At 42.2% G+C, this 27220-nt stretch overlaps 1 protein-coding gene across 3 annotated transcripts; it reads left to right on the forward strand.

Moving 5' to 3' along the window:
* Positions 1–985: 985 nt before the first annotated feature.
* suox (sulfite oxidase) lies at positions 986–26361 on the forward strand. Of its 3 annotated transcripts, none has more exons than XM_008114426.3 (5): positions 986–1163; positions 3478–3575; positions 11809–11875; positions 15363–15546; positions 17872–26361. In XM_008114426.3, exons 3-5 carry the CDS (start codon positions 11820–11822, stop codon positions 19297–19299), a joined length of 1668 nt encoding a protein of 555 aa, XP_008112633.1. In that variant the 5' UTR covers positions 986–1163; positions 3478–3575; positions 11809–11819; the 3' UTR covers positions 19300–26361. The 3 variants fall into 3 exon arrangements, 2 of the variants coding, with proteins under 2 accessions (XP_008112633.1, XP_008112632.1); XR_010003881.1 differs by lacking the exon at positions 3478–3575 and having other exon boundaries at positions 987–1163; positions 17872–20746; positions 20875–26361; XM_008114425.3 differs by lacking the exon at positions 3478–3575 and having other exon boundaries at positions 987–1163.
* The last annotated feature ends 859 nt before the right edge of the window (positions 26362–27220 follow it).

The following is a 27220-nucleotide window of genomic DNA, read 5'->3' on the forward strand; positions in this document are numbered from 1 at the left end:
GGGGCCCCAGATCCCAGGTTTTCTGTTTGCTCAGATTATCCGGCAGTGTGGACTCATATAATCCAGTTTAAAGCAGAAAAACTGGGATGGGATCCTGGGATATAGGGTCTGTTTGGAAGGGCCCTAGGAGATATTAACTGAAAACCTATAGCAAAATGTGCTGCAGAATGTCCTGCAGTTTTTGCAATTTAACAAACCCCTCCCCCCCCCCCCCAACAAACCCCACTTGCCTAGTTTTCAACAGACCTCACAACCCCTGAGGATGCCTGCCATAGATGTCGGCGAAACGTCAGAAGAGAATGCTTCTGAAACATGGCCAGACAGTGCAGAAAACTCACAGCAACTTGTTAGGAATTGTGGGAATTGTAGTCCAAAACACCTGGAGGGCCCAATGTTTGCTTATGCCTGCTTTAACCTGTTACAGTAGAGTCTCGCTTATCCAACATAAATGGGCCAGCAGAACGTTGGATAAGTGAATATGTTGGATAATAAGGAGAGATTAAGGAAAAGCCTATTAAACATCAAATTAGGTTATGATTTTACAAATTAAGCACCAAAACATCATGTTATACAACAAATTTGACAGAAAAAGTAGTTCAATACGCAGTAATGCTATGTAGTAATTGCTGTATTTACGAATTTAGCACCAAAATATCATGATGTTTTGAAAACATTGACTACAAAAATGCGTTGGATAATCCAGAATGTTGGATAAGTGAGACTCTACTGTATGTTGCGGTTCTCAACCCCAGGTGTTCTGGCCTACAACTCCCATAAATCCCAGCCAGTTGACCAGCTGTTAGGATTTCTGGGAGTTGAAGGCCAAAAAAATCTGGGGACCCACAGGTTGAAAACCACTGTGGGGACTTACCAAACTACAACTCCCTTGATCCTGCATGGAGCCAGGGCATTCATCCGAGGGTGGAGAGGAGTTTTGGAGACACGCCCAGTAGCTTTGGCGCCGGTCTCCCACCCAAATCCTCGCCAGGGCTGGCCCTGCTTAGCTTCGCGGGGGGCGGGGTTTCCTCCTCCTCCTCCTCCTGGCCCTGGTGAGCATCTCCAAGGCTGACGTCAGCAGCGGCGGGAGAATCCGGGGCAGAGCGGCTACTAGCAACGAGCCCGAGGGTCCCAGAGACAGAGACGTCGGCGCGCCTCTCGAAAAGGTAGCTCTTGTCCGGGGCTGAGCCTCCTCTCTGGCGGAAGGAGGGAGGGAGGGAGAGAGGGAAGGAGGAAGGTCCTCTGAAGCCATTAAAGGAGAAGGGAATAGAGGCAGCCAATGCTGCGTCACAGAGAAGGCTCCGTCCTTGACAAAGTCAAAAACGAGGGATTATTTAGGGGGAAAATTTGGAAGGGATTTCCACAGTGAGTTGTAGGCCAAAACACCTGGGGACCCGCAGGTTGAGAACCACTGCTCTGTGACATCTGTCTTTAGGTGACCTTGTTGGTCACAATTTCCAGTGAGATGGGGAAAATGAATGGAATTGTAGGCCCAAACACCTGGGGACCCACACACAGGTTGAGAACCGCTGTGCTAAGGTCTCCATCCTCCTCTGCCAATCAAACTACAGCTCCCAGGATTCCCTAGCACTGAGCCATGGCAGTTCAAGTGGGGACAGGCTGTTTGAATTCTACAGTATATAAAAATGATTTCTGAATGCATGTGGGTCAAAAAACAACCCAGAGATGTACATAGATGTGTAGGTTTATAAAATCTTTTTTAGTCTTTTAAAAAGCATGCAAGATGGCTCATCTTGGGCTCTTTCTCAGCCACGTCTCAGCCCGTTCCCTGCCTGCATACTTGCTTGCTTGCTTTCATGCAGCAGCAGTTCTGCATTCCTTGGCTGTGTTGCCTTGGCAGGCTCCTCCTGCTCCAGGCTCTGAAGAAAGGAGCTGCTTGTAGGCCAAAGGCGCTTCTTCTTGGCCACAGGGAAGCACCCAACACCTTCCACGGCCTGCTGCACCCCTTTTGCCCTGGAGCTGTGCCTTTTTTACCCGGCAGATTCCCTTAACAGACCCTTGCCATCACTTTAACCGCCATGGCTCAATACTATAATGGGCATTGTAGCTTAACAAGGCCTTTAGCCTTCTCTGCCAAAGAGTGCCATTGCCACACATCAGTTGTAATGGGAAAGCAGCCCTTTCTAAGACTCTGTTTAGTCCCCCAGGTTGGTTGTGTTGTGTTATTATCCATGAATTTTGTCAACACGCATGTAAAAAAGTACAATTCCCAGGATTCCACAGCATCGAACCATGACAGTTAAAGTGAAGTCACACTGTGTTAATTGTACCATGTAGATCAGTGGTTCCCAACTTTTTTTTTTTTTTAACCACGGACCACTTTGACCAGGGACCACTCTCCAGCATTAGTACCAAAAGGGTTATGAATCAGCTTTTGGTCAACTTTAGATTTGGTTTGGTTATTTGGGGTGCTGATTCAGAAAATTGCATTGGATAGAGCACATCAGCTCTAGTTTCTGATACAGAACATATGCCATCTGGTAGTCGCTGTCTGCTTGCCTACAGAAAACCATATTTAATCATCTATAGCTGATGTGGTGTATCCAATACAATTTTCTGAATCAGCACCCCAAATAACCCCAGGAACAGGTCTAAAAAACAAAAACACCAAGAAATTTTTTTTTGGTTGGGCTGTTATTATCTGTGGATTTTGTTAACACTCATATAAAAAAGAAGGGGAGGGTGCTGAGTTTGGGGGGAAAAATACAAAAAGCAGAGTGTGAGATCCAAGAAACTGTCCCTAACAGCTTTAATAATAACAATAACAACAACAACAACAATAATAATAACAACAACTTTGTGGGGCTAAACAGGGTCTTACAAAGGACTGCTTTCCCATTACAGGAGATGATTATGATGATGATGATGATTATTATTATTATTATTATTATTTTGGGGGACTAAACAGAGTCTTACAAAGGGCTGCTTTCCCATTACAACTGAGGTGTGGCAATGGGAGATAATAATAATAATAATAATAACAACAACAACAACAACAACTTTGGGAGACTCTTGTCTCTCGCTCCCTCGCATGTGCCTTCTCTCCCTGTTCTTCACTGTCTCACTCTCTTCCAATGGCGGCACGTGCCCCCGGTGCCAATTTTTCCCGCATGTCTCGCGGACTTTATTTTAGGTCTCGCGGCTCACTGTGGGCTGTGGCCCATGGGTTGGGAACCACTGATGTAGATGCACCCTAAGAAAGAAGTGAAGCTCATGGGGTCACTATAAGTTGGCAGGAGACTTGAAGACACATACTGTTCTTATAAGCACCATATCCAAGAGATATAGTAGTCATCCTGTTGCTTCTGAATGACTCCACTTTGATCTGCCCTATCCAAATGCTGGCAAAGTTTACCTGCTGAGAAGCCTTAAGGCAAGAAAAGATGTCAAACCAACACCTTGCTGACTTCATCTTTAGTGGCCCTGCCTTTGCCTTTTTGTTTCTTTTTTCCCCTCCAGAAACATGACAGGCAGTGGGTGAAACTTCCAGGACTGGTGTTACAGTGATGGGAATCTTTCTAACTGCAATATTTGTCCTTCAGGCTATCTGAGAGCAGGTCAGAACAGTAAAACATTGAAACATTAATCTTAAAATAAACAGTAAGTCAGGGCAAGATGACATATGGCTCTCCAAATGTTCTTAGGCCATAAAAGAGATTCTACTTAAGCATTAGTACTTGGAATCATAGAATCATAGAGTTGGAAGAGACCTCATGGGCCATCCAGTCCAACTCCCTGCCAAGAAGCAGGAAAATCGCATTCAAAGCTTCCTGACAGTAAGTGCTGTTTGGCAGTGGAATATGCTGCCTTATAGGTAAAGACTCCTTCTCTGAAGGCTTTGATTGTGCATTCTTATGTGGCAGAATGGGGTTGGACTGGATGGCCCTTGGAGTCTCTTCCAACTCTGATTCTATGATTCATAATTGTGGGAAACTGTGGTCTTAAGTAAAGTTAATGTTTCTGGTCTGGCAGCTTCTCCAAATACCCCCTCCTTTTCTCAAGCAGGGAAATGCTTTTTATCTATAGCCAGCAGCTGCTTGGAGGGAAGAACTTCACTCAATTCTGTGCCAAGAGAAGATCACCATGGACCCTGGCCCTTGGGCTGTGAAAGGTTTGCCATATGACAGCCCTGGTCTCAGGCCAAAAAGAGGTCCCCCGACACTTCTCGCTTGTTTGTTATTAATTAGATACTTTTAAAATAATTCACCAGAATGAATGAGTAATCATTAAACTTTTATGTCTGCACTAAACCGTCAGCATTTTAGGTGGAGTGTAAAAAACACCCTCTTGTTATAACTGGGAGTGTTTTCCTGCCTGCCTCAATTGATGGGAAAGTAAATGGCTGGTGCATGACATTTAGATCTTAAGAGGTACAAATACAAGGTACCAAACCAGTTTCAGAAATTGTTTCTAGATAGTGTGTAAATGATTAACAAGAAGAAAATCAGGAAGTAGCAGATGAAAGCCAAACAGATGTATCATGATGCAATTATGCATAGTTGTAAAGAAGTACAGGATGTCCATAAAGTCTCTTTACCATTTAAAAATTGGTAAGTGGTAAAGAAAGGGCCATGGTGATGCAGTGGGTTAAATCGCTAAGCTGTAGAACTTGCTGATCAGAAGATCGGCAGTTCGAATCCGTGGACATGGTGAGCTCCCACTGTTGGCCCCAGCTTCTGCCAACCTAGCAGTTGGAAAACATGCAAATGTGTATATATTAGTAGGCATTGCTCTGGCAGCAGGTAACGGCACTCCATGCAGTCATGCCGGCCATATGACTTTGGAGGTGTTTACGGACAACGCCAGCTCTTTGGCTTAGAAATGGAAATGAGCACCAACCTCCAGCGTCAGACTCAACTAGATTTAATGTCAAGAAGAAACCTTTACCTTAATTGGTAAAAAGACTTTATGAACACTCTGTAGATTCAACTTAATTTCATAGAATCATAGAGTTGAAAGAAACAAATTATGAGCGTGATCCGGTCCGGCCACCTGCCCTGCAAGAATACACAATCAAAGCACTTCCAACAAATAGCCACCCAGCCTCTCTGTAATAAACACCACCACCCTCCAAAGCAAAGCAACATGTTCCACTTTTGAACAGGAAGTTCTTTCTAATGTTTAGGTGAAGTCTCTTTTCCTGTAGTTTGAATTCATTGATCCATGTCCTAGTCTCCGTAGTAGCATAAAACAATCTTGCCCCATTTTCAGTATGACAGTCTTTAAAATATTTAAACATGGCTATCATGTCACCACTTCACCTTCTCTTTTTTATGCTAAGGCATAGAATCATAGAATAGTAGAGTTGGAAGAGACCACATGGGCCATCTAGTCCAACCCCCTGCTAAGAAGCAGGAAATCGCATTCAAAGCACCCCCGACAGATGGCCATCCAGCCTCTGCTTAAAAGCCTCCAAGGAAGGAGCGTCCACCACGGCCCCGGGGAGAGAGTTCCACTGTCGAACAGCTCTCACAGTGAGGAAGTTCTTCCTGATGTTCAAGTGGAATCTCCTTTCCTGTAGTTTGAAGCCATTGTTCCGTGTCCTAATCTGCAGGGCAGCAGAAAACAAGCTTGCTCCCTCTTCCCTATGACTTCCCTTCACGTATTTGTACATGGCTATCATGTCTCCTCTCAGCCTTCTCTTCTGCAGGCTAAACATGCCCAGCTCTTTAAGCCGCTCCTCATAGGGCTTGTTCTCCAGACCCTTAATCATTTTAGTCACCCTCCTCTGGACGCTTTCCAGCTTGTCAACATCTCCCTTCAACTGTGGTGCCCAAAATTGGACACAGTATTCCAGGTGTGGTCTGACCAAGGCAGAATAGAGGGGGAGCATAACTTCCCTGGATCTAGACGCTATACCCCTATTGATGCAGGCCAGAATCCCATTGGCTTTTTTAGCAGCCGCATCACATTGTTGGCTCATGTTTAACTTGTTGTCCACGAGGACTCCAAGGTCTTTTTCGCACACACTGCTGTCAAGCCAGGCGTCCCCCATTCTGTATCTTTGATTTCCATTTTTTCTGCCGAAGTGAAGTATCTTGCATTTGTCCCTGTTGAACTTCATTTTGTTAGTTTTGGCCCATCTCTCTAGTCTGTCAAGATCGTTTTGAATTCTGCTCCTGTCTTCTGGAGTGTTAGCTATCCCTCCCAGTTTTGTGTCGTCTGCAAACTTGATGATCGTGCCTTCTAACCCTTCGTCTAAGTCGTTAATAAAGATGTTGAACAGAACCGGGCCCAGGACGGAGCCCTGCGGCACTCCACTTGTCACTTCTTTCCATGATGAAGACGACGCATTGGTGAGCACCCTTTGGGTTCGTTCGCTTAGCCAATTACAGATCCACCTAACCGTAGTTTTGTCTAGCCCACATTTAACTAGTTTGTTTGCCAGAAGGTCGTGGGGGACTTTGTCGAAGGCCTTACTGAAATCCAGGTACGCTACATCCACAGCATTCCCTGTATCGACCCAACTCGTAACTCTATCGAAAAAAGAGATCAGATTAGTCTGGCATGACTTGTTTTTGGTAAATCCGTGTTGACTATTAGCAATGACCGCATTTGTTTCTAAGTGTTCGCAGACCACTTCCTTGATGATCTTTTCCAGAATCTTGCCTGGTATCGATGTGAGGCTGACCGGACGGTAATTGTTTGGGTCGTTCTTTTTTCCCTTCTTGAAGATAGGGACCACATTCGCCCTCCTCCAATCTGCTGGGACTTTTCCCGTTCTCCAAGAACTCGCGAAGATAATTGCCAGTGGTTCTGAAATAACTTCCGCTAGTTCCTTCAGTACTCTTGGGTGTAGCTGATCTGGCCCTGGGGACTTGAATTCGTTTAGAGAGGCCAGGTGTTCCTGGACAACGTGTCTCCCTATTTGGGGTTGGATTTCCCCCAATCCTTCGTCCATTCCGTGTTGCTGAGGTTGAAGATGGCTTTCTTTTTCTGAGAAGACCGAGGCAAAGAAGGCATTGAGCAGTTCTGCCTTTTCCCTGTCCCCTGTCGCCATCACCCCATCTTCTCCTTGCAATGGCCCTATCGCCTCCTTTTTCTTCCTTTGCTCCAGAAAGTTCAAAAAGTGCATTAGCACAGAGTTTTAGCCTTGTAGATATATTGACATGAACACACAGCTTATGAAAACTGTTTTTATGGTTATATCTAACAAGAGAGATTTTTTAAAAGAATGCATTTCTACTGAAACACTGCACAAGAAAAGTATAGGTAGTCATTCTCATCCCTTTTGATGGTAACGCTTGGTGCAGTTTGCACCTTCAGTGGACAGGCCACTTCTCTTAGGCCAGAGCTTCCACTTCTCTTACCATTTTGGCCATCCTTCTCTGGACACATTTCCAGCTTGTTAAAATCCTCACCGAATTATAGTGTCTAGAAATGAACACACATTCCAGGTGATATCTGATTAAAGCAAAATAATGTGGTATGATTACTTCCTTCTGTCTTGAGACTATATTTCTATTGATTCTAGAATTGCATTGGCTTTTTTAGTTGCTTCATCACTCTGTTTACTCACGTTCAGGTTCTACTAAGACTCCTAGATCTCTTTCACATGGACTCTTTTCAAGCCAGCTGTTGCAATCCAATATCTGTGCATTTCATTTTTATTGCCCAAGTGTAGTATCCTACATTTCTCCCTGTTAAAATCAGTTTTATTCGCTATAGATCTACTTCTTGCAGGGGGTTAGACTGGATGGCCCACGAGGTCTCTTCCAATTCTATGATTCTAGTTGTTTGGGTCTCTCCCCATGCCTCTCAGGCCACCTTTTTGAAAATGGGAACATATTTGGTCTTCTTCCTGTCTTCTGGAACTTCTCCCATTCTCCAGGATTTCTCAAAGGTGTTTGCCATTGGTTCTGAAATTACTTTTGCCAGATCATTTAATGTCCTTGGATGTAGTTTGTCTGGTCCTAGAGATGTGAATTCATTTAGATTGGCCAAGTATTCCTGTACTGTACCTTTGCCTATTCTGTGGTGCATTTCCTGTATTACATCATGTGCTTAATTTTCCCCATGTTGAGCCATGTTTTCTTTTAGGAGAGGATTGAGGCAAAGTACGTGTTGAGTAGCTCTGCTTTTCTCTCTCCCCCAGGTTAGCATTTCACCATCTTCTCCACACAGTGACCCTATTATTTATTGGTTTTTTTCCTTTTGCTAGAGACACAATCTCTAGCAAGCCTGTGCTTATTCTGTGCTTTAGCTTTTCTGATTTTCTCCCTACACATGACTATTTGTTTAAATTCCTTTTTGATGATGTCCCCATTTTTCTATTTATTGTACATGTCCCTTCTAAATCAGTTGGAAGTTTTTAAAGTTATCCATCCTGGTTTCTTGACACTTCCCATTCTCCCTGATTGCAGCTTCAAAATTTGGAATTGTGCCTTCAGTATCTCATTTTAAGTAACTCGTTTTAATATTCTTGGCCACAGGATCACTCAGTATTTCCCTAATTTATTGGATTCAGCTTTATTAAAGGTTAGAATACATATCTGACTATGCTTGGCTTCCCCTTTCCACTGTATAACAAACTCCAGGAGACATGGTTACTGTCAATCAAGGATCCTACCCTTAATATCCTATTAACCACTGTTGACTAGGATTAGGTCTAAAATAGCTGATGTCTTTGTTGTTTCTTTCACCCTATGGACAATGAAATTGTCTACTGGGCAAGTGAGGGATTTGTTGAAACTTAGCATAGTTTGCTTTGCCTTCCAACAAATATGAGGATTGTTAAAATTCCAAATGTGACTACATCTCTCTTTTCTGAATGTTTGGTCATCTGCCCTAGGAAGGCATCTCACAGTTTGGCCTGGAGGTCTGTGGTAGACTCTCACAATTACATCCCTGGTGTTTCCTCCTTTATTTTTACCAAGATACTCTCAACCTGGCTTTCAGGATTTCCTCACAGGTGTAAATATCCTCAATATACAATGCTACTCCACCTCCTTTCCTGTTTGGTCTATTTTCCTGAAATAGGCTATACCTCTCTATTACTACATTCCAATCACAAGACTCATGCTATCAGGGTTTCAATGAATCCTGTTGTTATCATTGTCATCATCATAATTTATTTATACTGTACATGGCACTTTGCAAGTAAAAGAATAACAATATAGTTCCCTGCCCTCAGACTTACATCATGCCTTCAGACTTCATGACACAACAACTTTTGAGACATGACACAAAAGGAGTGTTAGTGTGAGAGAGGATTAAATCCAGCACAGTACTGCGTCTTCTGGATCAGGGCAGTGGTAGTTGGATTGGAGGGAGGGCTTTCATCTGCTTCTGAATCATTCCATCAGGTTTCAGTGGTGCCTATTATACTGCCTTTACTGTTCTAAAAGTTCAAGTTAATCTTGTTTGTTTGCCCTGTGCATTCTTTGTGCATTATTTGTAAACATCAAAGAACCTAAGTGATTTGCTCAGCTGCTTATTCATTTTTTTCTTCCCACTCTTGAGGTTTTTTTTCTTTTCATAACATCTAGGCTGTTATCTCCAGCACCTGAGGAACACCTGCCCTCAAGAATACTGTTTTCCTCCCCCAACATAGCTCAATTTAAAGCTCTCCAGTTTTCTGAGTCTTTTAGCAAAAAGTTCCTGCTAACTGCTGCAAGGTGCAAACTATCAGTTACTAGAAATCCACCTCCATGAAACCACAGACCTTGGTCCAAGATGCCAAATTGTTCCCAGAAGCAGCTTCTGTGGAGCCAGTTGTTGAGCTCTACCCTTCTTCTCTCCCTCCCTGTTGCAAGTTCTTCAGCTGGGAGGATGGACAAAATTATAAACTAATCCAGTGGTTCCCAACTTGTGGGTCCCCAGGTGTTTTGGCCTACAACTCCCAGAAATCCCAGCCAGTTTACCAGCTGTTAGGATTTCTGGGAGTTGAAGGCCAAACATCTGGGGATCCACAGGTTGAGAACCACTGACCTAATGCATCAAGACCCTTCAACTTGCTATCCAGAGCCTTGTAATCCCTTATGATGTCCCGAAGGCTGTCCTTAGCAGTGTCATTGGTTCCCAAATGGATTTAAAAGTAGGTGTAGCAATCAAATGGGTTGACGAGCTTTGTCCACCTCTCTGTTATGTCACAGTATTTTGCCCCAAGGACACAGCACGCATCTTGATAGAATTTCCTTCTGAATAAACATAGACATGGTTGCAGTGCAAGTCACAGATAGTAATAGCTGATCTTTGACAAAGGTGAGAATCATGCATCCTTGCGTGTGTTGTTGAACTGAAACTCTCAGAAGCCATAGCCAAGGCATACAGGAAGCTATGGTTCAGCAACATTTGGAGGGCTACATGATTCCCACTTCTGATCTACTGAAAGGGGGAAAATTTAACAGTAGGAATTGAGATCAGGACTTCAACTGAGCCAATTATGTTTAAAACAAAAGATTTCTGTTAATATTGTGTGACTTAAAAGAGAATAAAGAATTACTCTTTCCTTTGTGAAATGTACTATGTACCTCCTTGCCTTTCTGTATGATTGTTAGAGCCACTTATTATTGCTATAGGAAACACTGAATCTCATTCTAACTCAGTGTACTTCATTATAAGCCAGTGATCCCAACTTTCAGTAAATTGACTGGCTAGAAGTTCAATTTGGACCTAACTTGAAATCCCTCAACATGACTCATTGGGTTTTGAAGGGCAAGTTCCTATTTGCTTCTAAAACAGTTTGTGGATAGTGGGACTCTACATAATTATCTGTATTTTGGGACAAGTAGTGACTTACATTTCTTTTTAACAAATGCATAAAGTTTTGCCCAAGTCCCTTCATTTACCAGCTACTTGTAGTCTGATTTTTTTTCATGTCAGGAGTGACTTGAGAAACCACAAGTTGCTTCTGGTGTGAGAGAATTGGCCATCTGCAAGGACATTGCCCAGGGGCCACCCGGATGTTTGTTGTTTTACCATCCTGTGGGAGGCTTCTCTCATGTCCCCGCATGAGGAGCTAGAGCTGACAGTCAGGAGCTCACCCCGTTCCCCATATTCAAACTGCTGACCTGCTGGCACAAGGGTTTAATCCATCGCACCACCGGGGGCTCCATATAGTTGATGATAAACATATAGTTAATAAATAAGCAATTTAATTCAATTAATAGGTAAAGTGGTAGAAAGCTTGGCACTACTGAAAATTGAAGTGCTGCCTTCATAAATTTATTTTTATAATGCTGCTTACAAATCCATCGGTTCCTTTCTACAACTTGGGGGTGTTCTGGAGGCTACCACCATAAAAGTCCACAAGTTCAAATACAGTGCTATCTAAGATAATTCCTCATGTTTTCCTAAAATAACAGTACCTAGGCAATGTACTTCACATGTATACACTCTGCCCATTTTTGCTTCCCTTCCTAAAACATGTTGTCAACTCACCAAATTTCTAAAATGCCATAGTAATCCTCAAAGCAAATGTCACTATTTCTTTGCTTTGAAGCAAACTGTGCAGATAGTAGATACCCTATTTTAAAGACAAATCATGCTCAGGTAGCTTTCCAGCTGTCGATTTCATCTTAAATACAAGCTGAGCAATCTCCATGTCTTATGTTTTAAAATAATGTTGAGGTTATTATGCCGCTGAAAATCAGTGAAGCTCCATTACTGAAATGTGGGGCTGCCAGTGGCTTCCAGATGAAACAGTACATTCCCCTCCTAAGACCCCATACACTGCTCACCTCTACCCTAGCCTTTAATGTAAATATTTCAGAAATCGAATATATTTCAGATTTACACCTTTAGCATATGATGTTTAATGCAAGTTCTAACTCTCTCTATTATTTGTAGATTTGGGGAAGATGCTGCTGTCTAGACCTACCTGGAGTGGCCTCTCCACACTTCAGAGAACATGCTGGTATGGAAAAATGCAGTGTACTTCCATTACATGTGTATGTTTTGTGAGGAAGGAAAATCTCAATCACCATCAGGGAGCTTCAAAATCTCATGTCCAGTGTGCCTTGCCAAAAAAAACTCTTGAGTCCAAAACTGTGAAAGTAATTGTACTTACTTTCTCGGTCTACTGATGCTAGACTTTGTTTCCTCAGATGTTTTGACTTTTGTCTCCCAGAATTCTGGCTGCTGGCCATGCTGCTTGAGGCGTCTGGGATTTTTTTTTTATCATATCAGAAGCGACTTGGTAAGTCGCTTCTGGTGTGAGAGAATTGGCCATCTATAGAGACGTTGCCCAGGGGACGCCTGGGAGGCTTCTTTCATGTCCCCACAAGCTAGAAATGACAGACAAGAGCTCACCCATCTTGCAGATTCGATCCAGCAACTTTCAGGTCAGCAACCCAACCTTCAGGTCAGCAGTCCAGCTGGCACAAGGGTTTAACCCATTGCCCCGCTGCGACTCTGTCAGGGAATTGAGGTCCCTGAAAGACCCAAGTTTGGGAACCACTGTTTTATAAGACTCATTGCTATATTGATAGACTGGGTTTACAAGACCTTGGCTTTTAAGATGAATTCAGAGGGTGCTGTGGTTTTTAACTGAACATGTTTTAATGGTTTTTAACTGGATTGTTTTGAAATACTGTTCATATTTAATCCTGTTTAATGTTAAGCCGCTTTGAGTCTCCAGCGGGAGAGATATGACAGGATATAAATATGATGATAATAATAATAATGATCGTAATAATAATAATTTTTTCTTGTCAGGAGCGACTTCAGAAGCTCCAAGTTGCTTCTGGTGTGAGAGAATTGGCCATCTGCAAGGACGTTGCCCAGGGGGACACCCAGATGTTTTACCATCCTGTGGGAGGCTTCTCTCATGTCTCTGCATGAGAAGCTGGAGCTGACAGACTCCCCAGATTCGAACTGCTGACCTTTAGGTTTAACCCATTACATCACTGGGGGTTCCTAATAATAATAATCATCATCATCATCAAATTCATTTCCAGTTAAGGATAAGATGAGTTTCAATATTACTGTAAGAAGGCCACATGTAAGATATGAAACATTCTTGGGTTTTCTAAGGATGTGAGGTGACACAAGTAACACTCCTCCGTCAGTTCATTTCTGATTTGTTTAGGGAATTTTTTTCTGTATACGCCTTACTTGTGCTCTCATAGAAACCTACTATGCTCAATGGAAAGTTTTTCATTGCTACCTGTGTTAATAATGTTACAGGATCAATTTGTGAGTTGAGCAGAGGTGAGCCAGCATTATTAAAAAACAGCACTTTTCTTAGTTCTTCACAGTTTCAAACCTTTATATTTCTTCCGCTCTTCCTATTCTGCCCTCCCCATCCATGTGTGCCATTTCCAGTTGAAGACATGGTTGCTAGATACTAGTAAAGAGAAAGCAAGGAGAACTTTATTGGAGCGTTATGTGGTTCAAAGGATCCTCCACAGATGCAGGTGAAACATCAGGAGAAAATGCTTCTAGCACACTGCCATACAGCTTGGAAACCACACAACACCCCAGTGATTCTAGCCATGAAAGTCTTTGACAGCTTAATTGAACTTTTCTAAAAAGTCTTTCCAAGTATTTGCTTTGGCTCCTTGCCTAGTCTCAGGTGGACTGTAATCTTATCTCTGTGTGCATCCCTTCCCTTTCAGCGTGACTTGTGTCTGTAGGATTCCAGGCAGAAGGTGCTGGGAGATCCCTTTCTTTCACTATCTTACTTCTCTCACACCTTGACTAAGGCAAAGAATTAATGAATAATCACCAGCCCTTTAGAGTGGATACTGAGCACCGGTGCTGCTAGCACCTACAATCCCATACTGAGAGTCCAGATACAGCAATGTGCTAACAGAGACAAATAATTTTTTTAAATGTAAGGCATTTATATATTTAATCTAGTTGCCTATTTCGTATGAATTATTCTGATTCCAGAAAGTGTGTGTGTTTTCCCCAGAACTGAAATTGCTCGTAGATGAAGTAAATAATAATAATAATAATAATAATAATAATAATAATAATAATAATAATAATAATCTGCTTTATTCTTATATCTCGCCTCCATCTCCCTGAGGGGACTTGGGCGGCTCACATGGGGACGAGCCCAGCAATTACATAGTTAAAACACAATCCATGAATTAAAACAATGTAAACAATATAAATATGAAACAATATAAAACACATCAGTTACTTTAAAACCTGATTTGTGTAGGACTCTGATTAGAGTTCGTGGATAGTATAGGGACGATCAGGGATAAGGGTGGAGGAACGGTCTCATCAAGACACTGAAAACCTAAAAAGGTGAGGAGCAGTGATAAAGTGCAGTAAGAAATTGTAAACAAGCTGACTATCTGGCAGGACTACTCACTCAAATGTAAAGACAATGTTAAGAAATAAATGCCGTTTGCTGTTTTTGAAGGGATCAAATTCAGGCAGATGTATCTATCCCACAGAACTTGCCACCTATTTCTGAAATTTGAGAAGAAATTGTGGGCTTGTTTTTAGAAAACAGTGAAATCTTCAAAGATTTTAAAAAGTTGGTTCATCTTCTTAGAAGGTCTTCAGAATTGTTGCGACTTGGGAATGGAGGCACATAGGCTAAATTGCCTATGCGCCTCCATTCTCAGCTAGTTTGTTTATGATTTCCTAGGTAGCTTGTTTATGATCTTGGTTGCCTTGAATAATTAACTTTGTTTAGACATAGAAAAGCAGCTGTTATTGCTCTGCTTTAATTTGTAAACGCTGTAATTTGTAATAGCTGCAATTTGTAATAGCTTCTCTTTTCACTCCCATGCCATCCTGTTGTATTGCTGCAACCTGCTTTTTGTGTTACATCAGTCTTTGTAAATATGACACAGCGTTTATAAAGAACCGGGAGTCACCACATTGTTGTTTTCCGGTCTGTTTCTTCCTGCTTCTCTTCTTAGATTTATCTGCTTACTGTAGATCACATCATGTGCTCTCTAGAGTCAGAAAGGGAGCATCTGCACTATAGGTCTAAACCACTTTTTGAAAACAATTTAATTGTCTATCCTTCTTATGCAGTATTGGCTACGCAGATCAGTAGCTCAGCCAATGAAAAGGAGGGCTTTTTTGGACTATGACTTCCAGAATTCCACAATGATGATAGCTAGAAGATTCTGAGTGATGTAGTCCAAAAAACTGACAACTGCTCCCCCAAAATCCTTTTTCTCAAGTTCTGTTGCATGAGCAGAAATTTCTTTTTTGGATATGGCAACTGCCTTTCATTATCCTCCTTGAGGCCATCAAATCCTGTTATTTCCTTTAACAATTAGCTAAGATAGTTTGTGACTCATTCTTTCATCTTCAGAAAGCCACTGTTTATGAGAGTTCCTTTATTAGAGCTTGGGTTGGTTTTTGCCATATTTGTGAAGTGTAGCAGTATCTCCATAAGCTTCTGCTTTTGACTTGTTTTCTTATAGGTTGCGAGCCATGGTTCAGAGGACCTTCCCTGTAGCCCCTTTGGCCTGGACCCGCTTTCACTCCCACAACACTTGGAACGAAGCTGGTGGCCCAAGACGCAGGAGACTCGTGGGGGTAGCAGTGGTGGCTGGGGCTGGGCTGGGCATAGGGACCATCTTGGCCTATGGAGATCTACATCAAAAGGTGAGTGGGGTAACTTGGGGGGGGGGGGACGGGGGACTGGGATATGACCAGATCTTATAAGGGTTGCTTTTTGGACCCCTCCTCCCAGAATTTCTCCAACCAACATAGCTAATGGTTGGGAAGTTTGGGACATTGTACCCCATAAAAGTAGCCTTTCCAGGATGTGGATGTGATCAAAAGAATAGCTGTACAAGTGAGACTTGTTGGGCAAGTGGGCTTATTAACAAAAGACTCTCACCATAAATGTATAGCACAATAACTTATCAGCAGCAACGTGACCCAGCACCAATAGCCAAAAGTGATAAAAAGAATAAACACACAGACCGATGTTATCTCTTCCTCAGGGGGCTTTTCTTTATAGCAAAATAATATGGTTGCACTATTTACAAAAACAAGGTTTCCATAACACAAATAAAGTTCTTTATACTTCCTTCTTTGCTTCCACACTGGGCCTCTTTCTCATGCAGATAAACAGCTTTGCTCTCACAGAGCCTCCTCTCAACTGAACTTACACTGTGGAGATGTGGCAGGGAGGAATCTTTATATCCCACCGCTGCCACCAATATAAATATGTTTTATTTAACCGCGGCCACCAATTGTGGAGAACTCAGGCAGAGGGGAATTTATCTTCTTTATTCTTCTTATTTACTTTAGATGGTATCGTAACTTAGTTTTGAAAATATGTGACAGAGACTTGGATATGGAAGAACAAAAAAATAAGTTTATTTCAGGCACAGAGCTTGGTGGTTACAATATTACTTCTTAGAGTTAAACTTTCTTAATCAGTTGCAAATATAACTTATGATGAATACTCTTTCAAATACTTTCTCCTTTCCTTTCCTTCCCAACCAAAACTACTAACTGATCACTTTGGATCTAACTGGGATTACTTTCCCTTCCTACTCAGACTCTACCAATAAACCTAAACAAGTTCCTTTACTTGCTTAATTCAACACCACTAGAGATCTGAGTTTCCCTGGTATCCCTAACCTGGAACCAGTGTCTTCCCTGTGACTAAAAATCACAGACTAAACTGTTTTTAAAACGTGTTGTCGAAGGCTTTCATGGCCGGGATCACAGGGTTGTTGTATGTCTTTCGGGCTGTGTGGCCATGTTCCAGAAGCATTCTCTCCTGACGTTTCGCCCACATCTATGGCAGGCATCCTCAGAGGTTGTGAGGTATACCATACCTCACAACCTCTGAGGATGCCTGCCATAGATGTGGGCGAAACGTCAGGAGAGAATGCTTCTGGAACATGGCCACACAGCCCGAAAGACATACAACAACCCTGTTTTTAAAACATTCCTTCCTTTTCCTTCAAACGGCGGTTGGCTCCGCCCTCGTTACTATGGTAACCTGCCTCAGAATGCTGAGCTGGTTACCATCCCCCAGGCACTGGTAACTAATACTTACCCTTTTAAACATATTTAAACATGACTTTTAAAACGAAATTAAACAAACATGACATCTATAAATCAAAATAAAAACACACTTCTTTACAGAGCTTCACACAGTTGCTTTACACACAGCAGCCTTCACACTGGAGCTTCACACACAGAAGTCTTTACACTGGAGCTTCTCTCACCAAATCTTCTCACACCAGGCCTTCTCACACTGAAGCTTCTCACATTGGAGCCTTCTCACTCTCCTCAGGACAACACTGGTTTTGGCCCACTAACTCTTAACAGGCTTTGGCCTACTCACTCTCCTTGGGGTGATGCTAGCTTATTTAACCCTTTCAGTGCTTGACTCACATTTTTGTAATTAAAAATACCTAGTTAATTTTTAATATTTCTGACAGAGATGAAGTACTTCTCTGTACCCCATAAAAGTAACCTTTCCAGGATGTGGATGTGCAGTCACTAAGGAGCTAGGAGGCAGTTTTATGTCTACATGTGGTGGGTTAGTTGTGTAAAATAGTGTGAGATAAGTTGGATTCAGACTTAAGAGTTTACAAGTGGATGATGATAGCAGATTTTTCATCCCATTTTCCACACAACAACCCCTGTATTGCCACAAATGGGTTACTGTGGACCTTCCTAAAGTGCAGAAAGAAAGGAGATCAGGCTTTGATGTATGGAACTTCAATTACAAAAGGCAGTTCAGCCCAGATTTCAGAGAATCTGTCTTCTCTGCTTATCGAGCAGAGTTCACACCCTTCTGTGACCTTTTTTTAAAAAGCTAGAGAGGTTCTTGTGGGGGGAAAAAGGGGATACTAGAAAATAGTGGAAAAGTAGAGCTTCTCATTGTCTAGTTTTCCAACTGAACATCTGAATGTAGATAGTGGAGTGTTGCTTTGACTTCTTTTCTACCTTCCCTCACAGGCTGCCAAGGCTGAGACTCCAGAATCTGCATCCGACCCTCAGTTTCCTACCTTTACTCGGCAGGAGGTAGCCCGCCACCACAGTGAGGCCAGTCGGGTGTGGGTGACCTATGGCAGTGATGTTTTTGATATCACAGATTTCATAGAGCAGCATCCGGGAGGCAAAAGCAAGATTCTTCTAGCAGCCGGTGGTGCTCTGGAACCCTTTTGGGCCCTCTATGCCATGCACAACCAGGAACATGTATTGGAGATCCTTCAGGGGTTCAAAGTAGGGCAGTTGAGCCCAGAAGAGCCGCCCCAGCCCACCCCAGGAGATCCTTACGCTGATGATCCTCCACGTCACCCTGCTCTTCAAACCAACACCTTAAAGCCCTTCAATGCAGAGCCCCCTCCAGAGCTGATCAGTGAAAACTACTTGACGCCCAACCAGCTCTTCTTCAAACGCAACCATCTTCCTGTGCCAAATGTGGACCCTGCCACCTACCGCTTGCACGTGGGCGGTCCCCGTGGACGGACCCTGTCTCTGTCCCTTCAGGACTTGAAGAAGTTCCCAAAGCATGAAGTGACTGCCGCCTTGCAGTGTGCTGGCAATCGTCGGGCAGAGATGAACTCTCTCAAGAACACCAACCGGCTAGGCTGGAACATTGGGGCAATCAGCAATGCCCGCTGGGGGGGTGCCCGGCTTCGGGATGTTCTGATGCAGGCTGGCTATAAGCAAGATGACGAAGGGCATGTCTGCTTTGAGGGCCTGGACAAGGATCAGAGTGGCACTGTTTATGGGGCTTCCATCCCATTTAAGAAAGCCATGTGTCTGGAAGGAGATGTCCTGTTAGCTTATGAGATGAATGGAGAGGAGTTGCCCCGGGATCATGGGTTCCCTCTCAGGGTTCTTGTGCCAGGCATCGTTGGTGCCCGTAATGTCAAATGGCTGGCCAGGATCACTGTGAGTCCAGAAGAGAGCCCAAGTCATTGGCAGCAGAAGGATTATAAAGGATTCTCTCCAGGCGTGACGTGGGACACAGTGGATTTTTCCAAAGCTCCTGCCATCCAAGACATGCCTGTCCAGTCAGCCATCACTGAGCCAAGCCCACAGACCACCATCAGTCCTGGGGAGCTCACAGTGAAAGGTTATGCCTGGAGTGGAGGTGGACGAAGGATTATCCGTGTGGATGTTTCTCTGGATGGTGGAAAGAGCTGGCGTGAGGCTGAGCTTACTGGGGAGAGGCAGTTGCCTGGCCGAGCTTGGGCATGGCAACTCTGGCAGCTGAATGTTTCTGTGCCTGCTGGCACCAGAGAGCTGAACGTTGTCTGCAAGGCTGTGGACACCAGCTACAATGAGCAGCCTGACACAGTGGGGCCTATTTGGAACATTTTGGGAGTGCTCAACAATGCTTGGCATCGAGTGCATCTCCTTGTGGCTGAAGACTAAGCATTTTGCTTGTGCCTCGTCACTTGGGACAAATGAAGCGTCATGGATTGTTGGATACTGCGTGCCTTCCTTTTTCTTTGGGAATCTCTCCCTGTAAGGAGGCTCAGAAGAGCGGAGATCTTCCATGGGGTCCTTTGACCTCTCTGTGTTCTTCCTTGTTTATTATTGGTGTCGCTTCTGAGAGCAGTGGTGGCCTTAGACGAAGAAATAGCTTTCCCTATAGACAGGAAACCTTCCTTTCTTGGGAATATGGTAAATCAAAACAAAACAAAAACCTCTATAGGCAAGGGGGTTGGCAACTTGTTGAATGTACCTGTACTGGCAAGGGGATACAGGCTGCCCACCCCTACAGTAACCAGATATACCCACTTCTGATTGGTTGCTTTTCCCTTTTAAGGCATTATGACTTTGTCTGCATTCTGTTTTGGGCTATACAACAAAGGCAATCAAAAACAAGCTTCCGTGGCAGTGAAGTGGTGAATAGGTTCTGGTTTTTATCCACACTTTAAAAGAGATATACATGGTGTAAAACTTATTTTGGGGTAGGGTTCAGCACCTTATTTATCTCCTGTAATCTGTAGACAAAAGTGTGGCATGCATTCACCATCTCCACGGCATGGAAAACAGATGCCACTATCCAAACTTGTCGCACTTCCATTCCCAGTCCATTTTGTCTACGTCTTACTGTCTGTATTTATCTTTCTGTTGAATGTTGATCTACTTTAATCCTCATCCGTTCAATGCAAAGCGAGACATTTTGTCTGTAGCATTTTTAAGAACAATATTTAATATTTGTGTGTTTTCTCTCACTGCTATGCTACAACAGGAGCTGAAACCTCCTGGAAGTCTCTGTTTGTAAAAGCAGAACAACTTTATCTTCTGCAGGATTTAGCAAGTAGAATCTAGCCTCAAGGAAATGCTGTTACTACCTCTTTGTTAACCTCTATCCTTTCAGAAAACACTTTAGCCACAATCTAGAATCTGTTGTGCCTTTTTTTTTATTCAGTTGAGAAAAGGAAGAAGTCTGGAAAGCTTAGAACAGTCTCCCCTCCCTGTGCCCAATGTGTTCAGACTAAGATCTCCATCTCAACCCCCATGAGCTAGAAAGTATAGGGATTTTAGTGCAATTGGAGGACACCCATTTGGGGAGAGCTCTCTTTGGAAGATTGGACAGAAGAAGAAATTTCAGCCATGGTTGTGCATAAGGGCACCTGATTGTTTAGTTCTCTTTTGTCTCCAAACAGGGAGATTCTGCCCCACATTTTGAGAAGATCTATTCTATGATGAACTTATTGTTGGGTATGAGTCTTTTTTTCAAGGTTGGCAAAAAAGAAAAGAAAAAAAGAAAACCACTGATGAGAGAAAAGGAACAGGAGCGAAGGAGAGAGTAGCAACGATATCAGTGAACCTGGGATTAAATTAATATGGTCTATATCTGAAGAAGTAGGTTAGAGCAGTGGTTCTCAACCTGTGGGTCCCTGGGTATTTTGGCCTACAACTCCCAGAAATCCTAGCCAGTTTACCAGCTGTTAGCATTTCTGGGAGTTGAAGGCCAAAACATCTGAGGACCCACAGGTTGAGAACTACTGGATTAGAGGCTGGAGAAGCTGGCCCTCACTTTGTGTGTCAAGAGTTTCCTGGGACAATTCCCTGTTCTCATCTGATTTTGGCTGCTGTTGCTCATTTCCATATGTGGAACTTAAATCATGTACACTCCGTTCTACCATGAGCATTTTGTCGCTTGCCAACACTTGCTTACTGCCATGTCTTCCAATATGCTTTCTAAAAAATACTATTTTACAAAAAAATACTAAAGTATTATTTTATGCCAGTAAAGTTATTTTTAGAGTAGATAACAACATTTACAGTAGAGTCTCACTTATCCAACATAAACGGGCCGGCAGAACGTTGGATAAGCAAATATGTTGGATAATAAGGAGGGATTAAGGAAAAACCTATTACATATCAAATTACGTCATGATTTTACAAATTAAGCACCAAAACATCATGTTTAACAACAAATTTGACAGAAAAAGTAGTTCAATACGCAGTAATGCCATGTAGTAATTACTGTATTTACGAATTTAGCACCAAAATATCACAATGTATTGAAAATATTGACTACAAAAATGCGTTGGATAATCCAGAACGTTGGATAAGCGAGTGTTGGATAAGTGAGACTCTACTGTATTTAAAACTAGGTTGAGCAACTTTAGTGAACCCAGGGTCCAGTGTAGGCCCCATAGGACCAATTTTGGGCTGTATTGCAGGCAGGTTTTGATGGCAAAATACTAAACACTATGAAGACAAGCAGGAAACTCTGGTTTTAAGGTTTTTTCCCCAATTTGCATATAAATTCCAGCAACATCTTTGTGGGCTGGGGGAAGGATGGGTATATGCAGCCTATAACACACACGTTTCTCAAGCCTGAATTAAATCATATCATAAAACAGAACCATGCCGTACAAGGAATAGCACAAAATCAAGCTGAATTTAGAACTAAATTTGTGTATGTCTTTAAAATGATCTGGGAAACTAAAGAGTTCCTACCATGCCACAAAAATATATAATGCTTGGAAGAGTCATGCTCAGGTGGGTTGCCATAATAGAAAAGGATCTACTTCTGGTTTACTTGGAAGGGCCCCTAAGAAGAACCCCTAACAAAGGCCAAATGCAGTGTTTTGGAGGAAAACAATTCTTCAGATGGTCCCATGCTGTCAAAGTCAATATGAGCTTGAAACATACTTGGAAATGGATGAGACACCAGCCAGTGTCATCTCTCTCTGTCCCACTTTTGCCCTGCAAAATTGCTGTGCTGCTTTCCATCAGATCGGGACACAGTTGTGGTTGCATTTCTTCCAAGCAGATCTTGTAGTTCTTTTATGAAATTGCTGTGTGACTGTGGGCATATGCAAGAAGTAAATGGTTGGAGAGATTTTGCAGAATTAATAAGGATTTTCCTTGCAGATTACGAGAATGTTGTCACCACCACATTTATGTGCCGGTTACCTTGCTTGCAGGGTTTAAGAGCAAGGAGGGCAGTGTCAAAGAAAACATCTGGATGAATGGGTTAAATGCATTGGGAATTATAAAGTGAGGGAAAATGAGAAATTGGGAAAATTAACATATTCAAGTTTGGAAACTCTGTGCTTTTCTTACAAATTTTGCCAAGCTTTGAGGATCCATTTTAGGCCAGGGAAAAGCTTTCAAGGTACAGTACTACAAAAGACTTTTATGTTACTCCTTCAGCCTTTTCTTTATTTACTGTTTCCCTCTGCTGGTCATAGTGTGAAATGTATTCATCTCATATATTTTGAAAATTGCATAACGGCGTTTTTGCACAGACACAGCAAAGCCATGGGTTCCTTCTTCCTGTCTCCTTCGAAAAAATGACATAGGAATGCAGAAAGACAGAAACATTTAAACTGTCTTAAACTTTATTTGTTGGCAACATTTCACTGCCATGATTCAGTAATCCCCCCCCTCTCAGTTAAACACCTTTCAACTCTTAAGAAAAAGGTGTTTATTCAGCCAGATTGGATTGCAGTTGCATCATTTGGAGTCCAGATTGTTTGAATTGATGCTATTCAAATGATAGCCGAGTTTCATTTGAGGCAAACCTGTCAAAAACTAGAGATAGAGCTTGAAACTTTTTTTTTATTATTTGAACTACACTTCTCCAATTCCCAAGAAATGTGTCCACTGGCTGCAACACAGAATTATTGTGATCCTGTCTAACGCACACCATCATCTCATGACATTAAAGCACAATTCCAGCTTCTATTTTCAGCCTGACATTACGTAAGATGCTTTTCTAAAAGTACATCATAACTTTTGTGTTATGTCTCCAAATACTCCAAATATTCGTCTCCTTTGTTATTTTTATTTGACATAAACATCCTGAAAAGAGTTTTATAAAGTTTTCTGAAAGTTTTGTAACTTTTTGAATGGCCTTCATTAAGTAGATAAAAAAGCCACATTTTGTATTGATGGTATAATGTGTGTAAATATGTATATGTCCCATGTGCTCCCTGATAATGGGGAAAACCTAGAAGTGGGATGGTTTTTATCTTTCCCATTTTTTGAAATTAGGAATGGGGCAAAGGAGGATGTCTCCATCACAAAGGTGATTAGCTGGACTGAAGCAGAAAGGCCTGCTGACTTTGGGAGCAACACAGGGAATAGCTGACAACCAAATATGACCTTGGGCTATGTTCACTGTAGTATTTTCTTTTTCAATTTTTAATGAATCTTACAAAACAGCTCACCTTAAAGCCCCCCTCCCTTTTATTGTAAAAGTCAGAAATCAACTGTCCAAAGCCAATGTCTTGAACCAACTTTATTAAGAAAAGTGGTGCTGTCCCATAGTTATACAGCCTACATTTTCTCGTAAATGATAGCATGATAAAATTTATTTCAGACTCGGCACATTCAGCAGTAATATGAACAGTATATCCAGGGGTCCTCAAACTTTTTAAACAGAGGTCCAGCCCACAATCCTTCAAACTGTTGAGGGGCTGAATTATCATTTGAAAAAAATACGAAAAAATTCCTATGCACACTGCACATGTTGTATTTGAGGGTGGGGGTCAGGTAAATGACCTTGAGGGACGCACCCAGCCCACGTGCCTTAGTTTTGGGATCCCTGTCATAGCCTATGCACACTTTAGTGTTGTGTTTTTGCACCACAACGTTCAACTTTGCATAGGTTGGGAAACCCAAAAATCACATGGGGTAGCACTAATTTCTAACCCAGTGGTTCTCAACCTGTGGATCCCCAGATGTTTTGGCCTTTAACTCCCAGAAATCCTAGGAGCTGGTAAATTGGCTGGGATTTCTGGGAGTTGTCGGCCAAAACACTTGAGGACCCACAAGTTGAGAATCACTGCTCTAACCTGTCAGGTATGTTAGGTCAATGGGACTATTATTCAAGGCTAGAGCTGGCATGACCCAACCTCACCGCTTTCTTCGTCTTCAGTTGCCACGGAAACATTTAGAATCATTTGCAACTTGCTTTTGATCATCTGTGTCCTTTGTTAGTGTTTTGCTTGAGCCAGATCTTGCTGGTTTTGAGAAACGAAATGTATTTGTGCCCTGTAAGTGTTTTCCTTTTGTATTTCAATTTTACATGTGTGGCTTTCTTATTTGTATTTGTAGGCATTGAGAAATGGCAGTACATATGAGAATGAGGGAATGGTAGGCATTTCCTGCCTGGGGCCTGTAAGCCAGCCACACTGACTTCCAATCCCCTTGGGATCAATATGGGTTCAGATGGTGCTATGTCTCTCTTGCCTAAATATAAGAACCTTGGAATTAATCATTTTTGAGAAAACAATAGATGCCAGTCTAACTGCACTAGCACTTATGGTGTGTCATGGAGAGTGGGATCCGAATGTTGTTTTCCATGTCCTTACACTACTTTTGATAGCTGTTGTGAACTGCAAGAGATATTGATAAAATAGTGATATAGATCCCACAAATATTGTCAAAAAAGTATACAGTAGAGTCTCGCTTATCCAACCTTCGCTTATCCAACCTTCTGTATTATCCAATGCAGTCTGCCTCCCTCCCGGATCCATAGCCACGCACAGTGGGTCAACACACCCAACAAGGACACAAATGCAGCCACACTCCCAAACAAGTGGCAGACTTGTTGTAAAACATGATATTTTGGTGCTTAATTTGTAAAATCATAATGTAATTGGACGTTTAATAGGCGTTTCCTTAATCCCTCCCTATTATCCAACATTTTCGCTTATCCAACATTAGTAAGTAAGTACAGTAGAGTCTCGCTTATCCAACATAAATGGGCCGGCAGAACGTTGGATAAGCTAATATGTTGGATAATAAGGAGAGATTACATAATCAAATGGGTTGACATGGACCGTTATTAGGGATAGATGATCCTTGTACAGCATGTTTCAGGGCCAGGGATCGGGAGCCCATTTATGTTGGATAAGTGGTACTGTACTGTATACAATTTAGCTTTAGGTCATGGTAGAAAAGTACCTTTTTAATTCATGCTTGAACTCGGGATACAAATTATCTTGGATTATAACCAGAAAAACAGGATGTGCTTATACAAAAAACCATTTCAAACTAGGGCCCCTCTAAAACAGGAATAAAATGCCTGTTGAGAAACTGGAATGGTTTTCCCCCTGCCTTGGGGTTTTCTGAATCCTGAAGTGTATGTTAACCATATCATTTCTTACAGCACGTAGTATCCTTTGCTGTGCTAAATTTGTTGTTTTTGATATCCAACACTGAACCTAAATCTTCAGGATCATTTGAGAGCCTGGTGGAAGAATGTGAATGCTAGGTTGTTGTATGTCTTTCGGGCTGTGTGGCCATGTTCCAGAAGTATTCTCTCCTGACGTTTCGCCCACATCTATGGCAGGCATCCTCAGAGGTTGTGACAACATGGCCACACAGCCCGAAAGACATACAACAACCCTGTGATCCCGGCCATGAAAGCCTTCGACAACACAATGTGAATGCTCATTTCCATCTGGTTTTCTCCTGCTTCCTGCTTTGTCCTCCTTCAGAGTTACACAGGATTGAAGAACCCAAGCTACACTATAATTTCTTTCTACTCTTCTGCCTTTTAGGTATAGACAGGCATGCACAGATTTCAGCAGTGGAAGCTTTTCTATTGCTCTTGCCAAGACTTGAGAACTCCTCAAGTTTTGTGACCTAAGCTGTTACACACAGTCTTTTGGAAGAAAGGTCAACCAACTGGCTTTGTGCCTGGAACAGAGTTAAATGTCTAGATAGCAGTGCTCAGTGAACCGTCATTGAAGTGTGTGCTGAGTATGCAGAGATCACCTACTAAAATACAAAAGAGACCACTGATTCTTAAAAGTAAGGTACAAATACCTTTAAATTCTGCCCCTTGGAAGATGTTTTATAATATTTTTCCTATGTGTTGGTTCCTGTTGTTGATTGTATTCCAAAATAATAGGAAACAAGACTGTAATGTAAAAATTGCATTTGTTCCGTTATGCTGGAGAGAGGGTGAAAATCTATTTTTCTAGTAGTTCTTAATAAAAGCTGTAAATATGATATTGCTTGTTTTTGTTTCTACCTGTCCTTATTTATTTATTTATTGCATTTATATACTGCTTTTCTCACCCCATGGGGGAAACCAAAGCAGTTCACATCAAATAAATGGCCAAATTCAATACCTCACATATAATAAAAACAATACATCATGCATCTAAAAACAATTACGTATTACTATAAATTAGACCATTAAAAACTATAAACCATTAAAGCATAAACATAAAACAGTTTAACGTTGCACTGATCCCGAGGTTGTCATCTGAGGTTGTCGTTCTTAGTTTCCTTGCTATAGGTTTGGGTCTAATCTACCCCCACTTTCCTCTCTCCTTCACAATGTCTTTTAAAGTTTGAGACTTAACAGCCAAGGATGAATTAACAAGATTGTTATTTGAGCATGGAGAGCATAAGTATCTGCTTTATGTTGGTTCAGACCCTTGATCTAACTCAGATTTATCTTCTCTGTCAAAAGAGACTGGCAGTGGTTTCCAAGAGGAGTCTTTCTCTCTCCTTCCTGCAGATGCCTGGGACTGTATGTGAGGCCTCCCTGAATGCAAAGCAGATGCTTTACCACTATAAGACTCTTACTTCATGATATCTGTGAAGGTGCTGGAAAGTGATGTTTAGTTCTAAAGCATCAGATATGATGTTTGGTGTCTAAAGGTTTTCCCCACAAATTCCACTAACTGATTTGGAACAGTATTGCAGTAACAACTCAGGCATCTTAAAGGAACCAGTTTTCAGTCTTCAGTGTGTATCCCTGACCTCAACAATATTCATGTATAAAGATGGCTCAAATATACAAAATAATCTGCCTAATTGTAGATTATTTAAACCATGAATTGAGCAGTTTGTCAGTTTT

This window comes from Anolis carolinensis, chromosome 2 (genome assembly GCF_035594765.1).
Source record: "Anolis carolinensis isolate JA03-04 chromosome 2, rAnoCar3.1.pri, whole genome shotgun sequence".
NCBI classification, from domain to species: domain Eukaryota; kingdom Metazoa; phylum Chordata; class Lepidosauria; order Squamata; family Dactyloidae; genus Anolis; species Anolis carolinensis.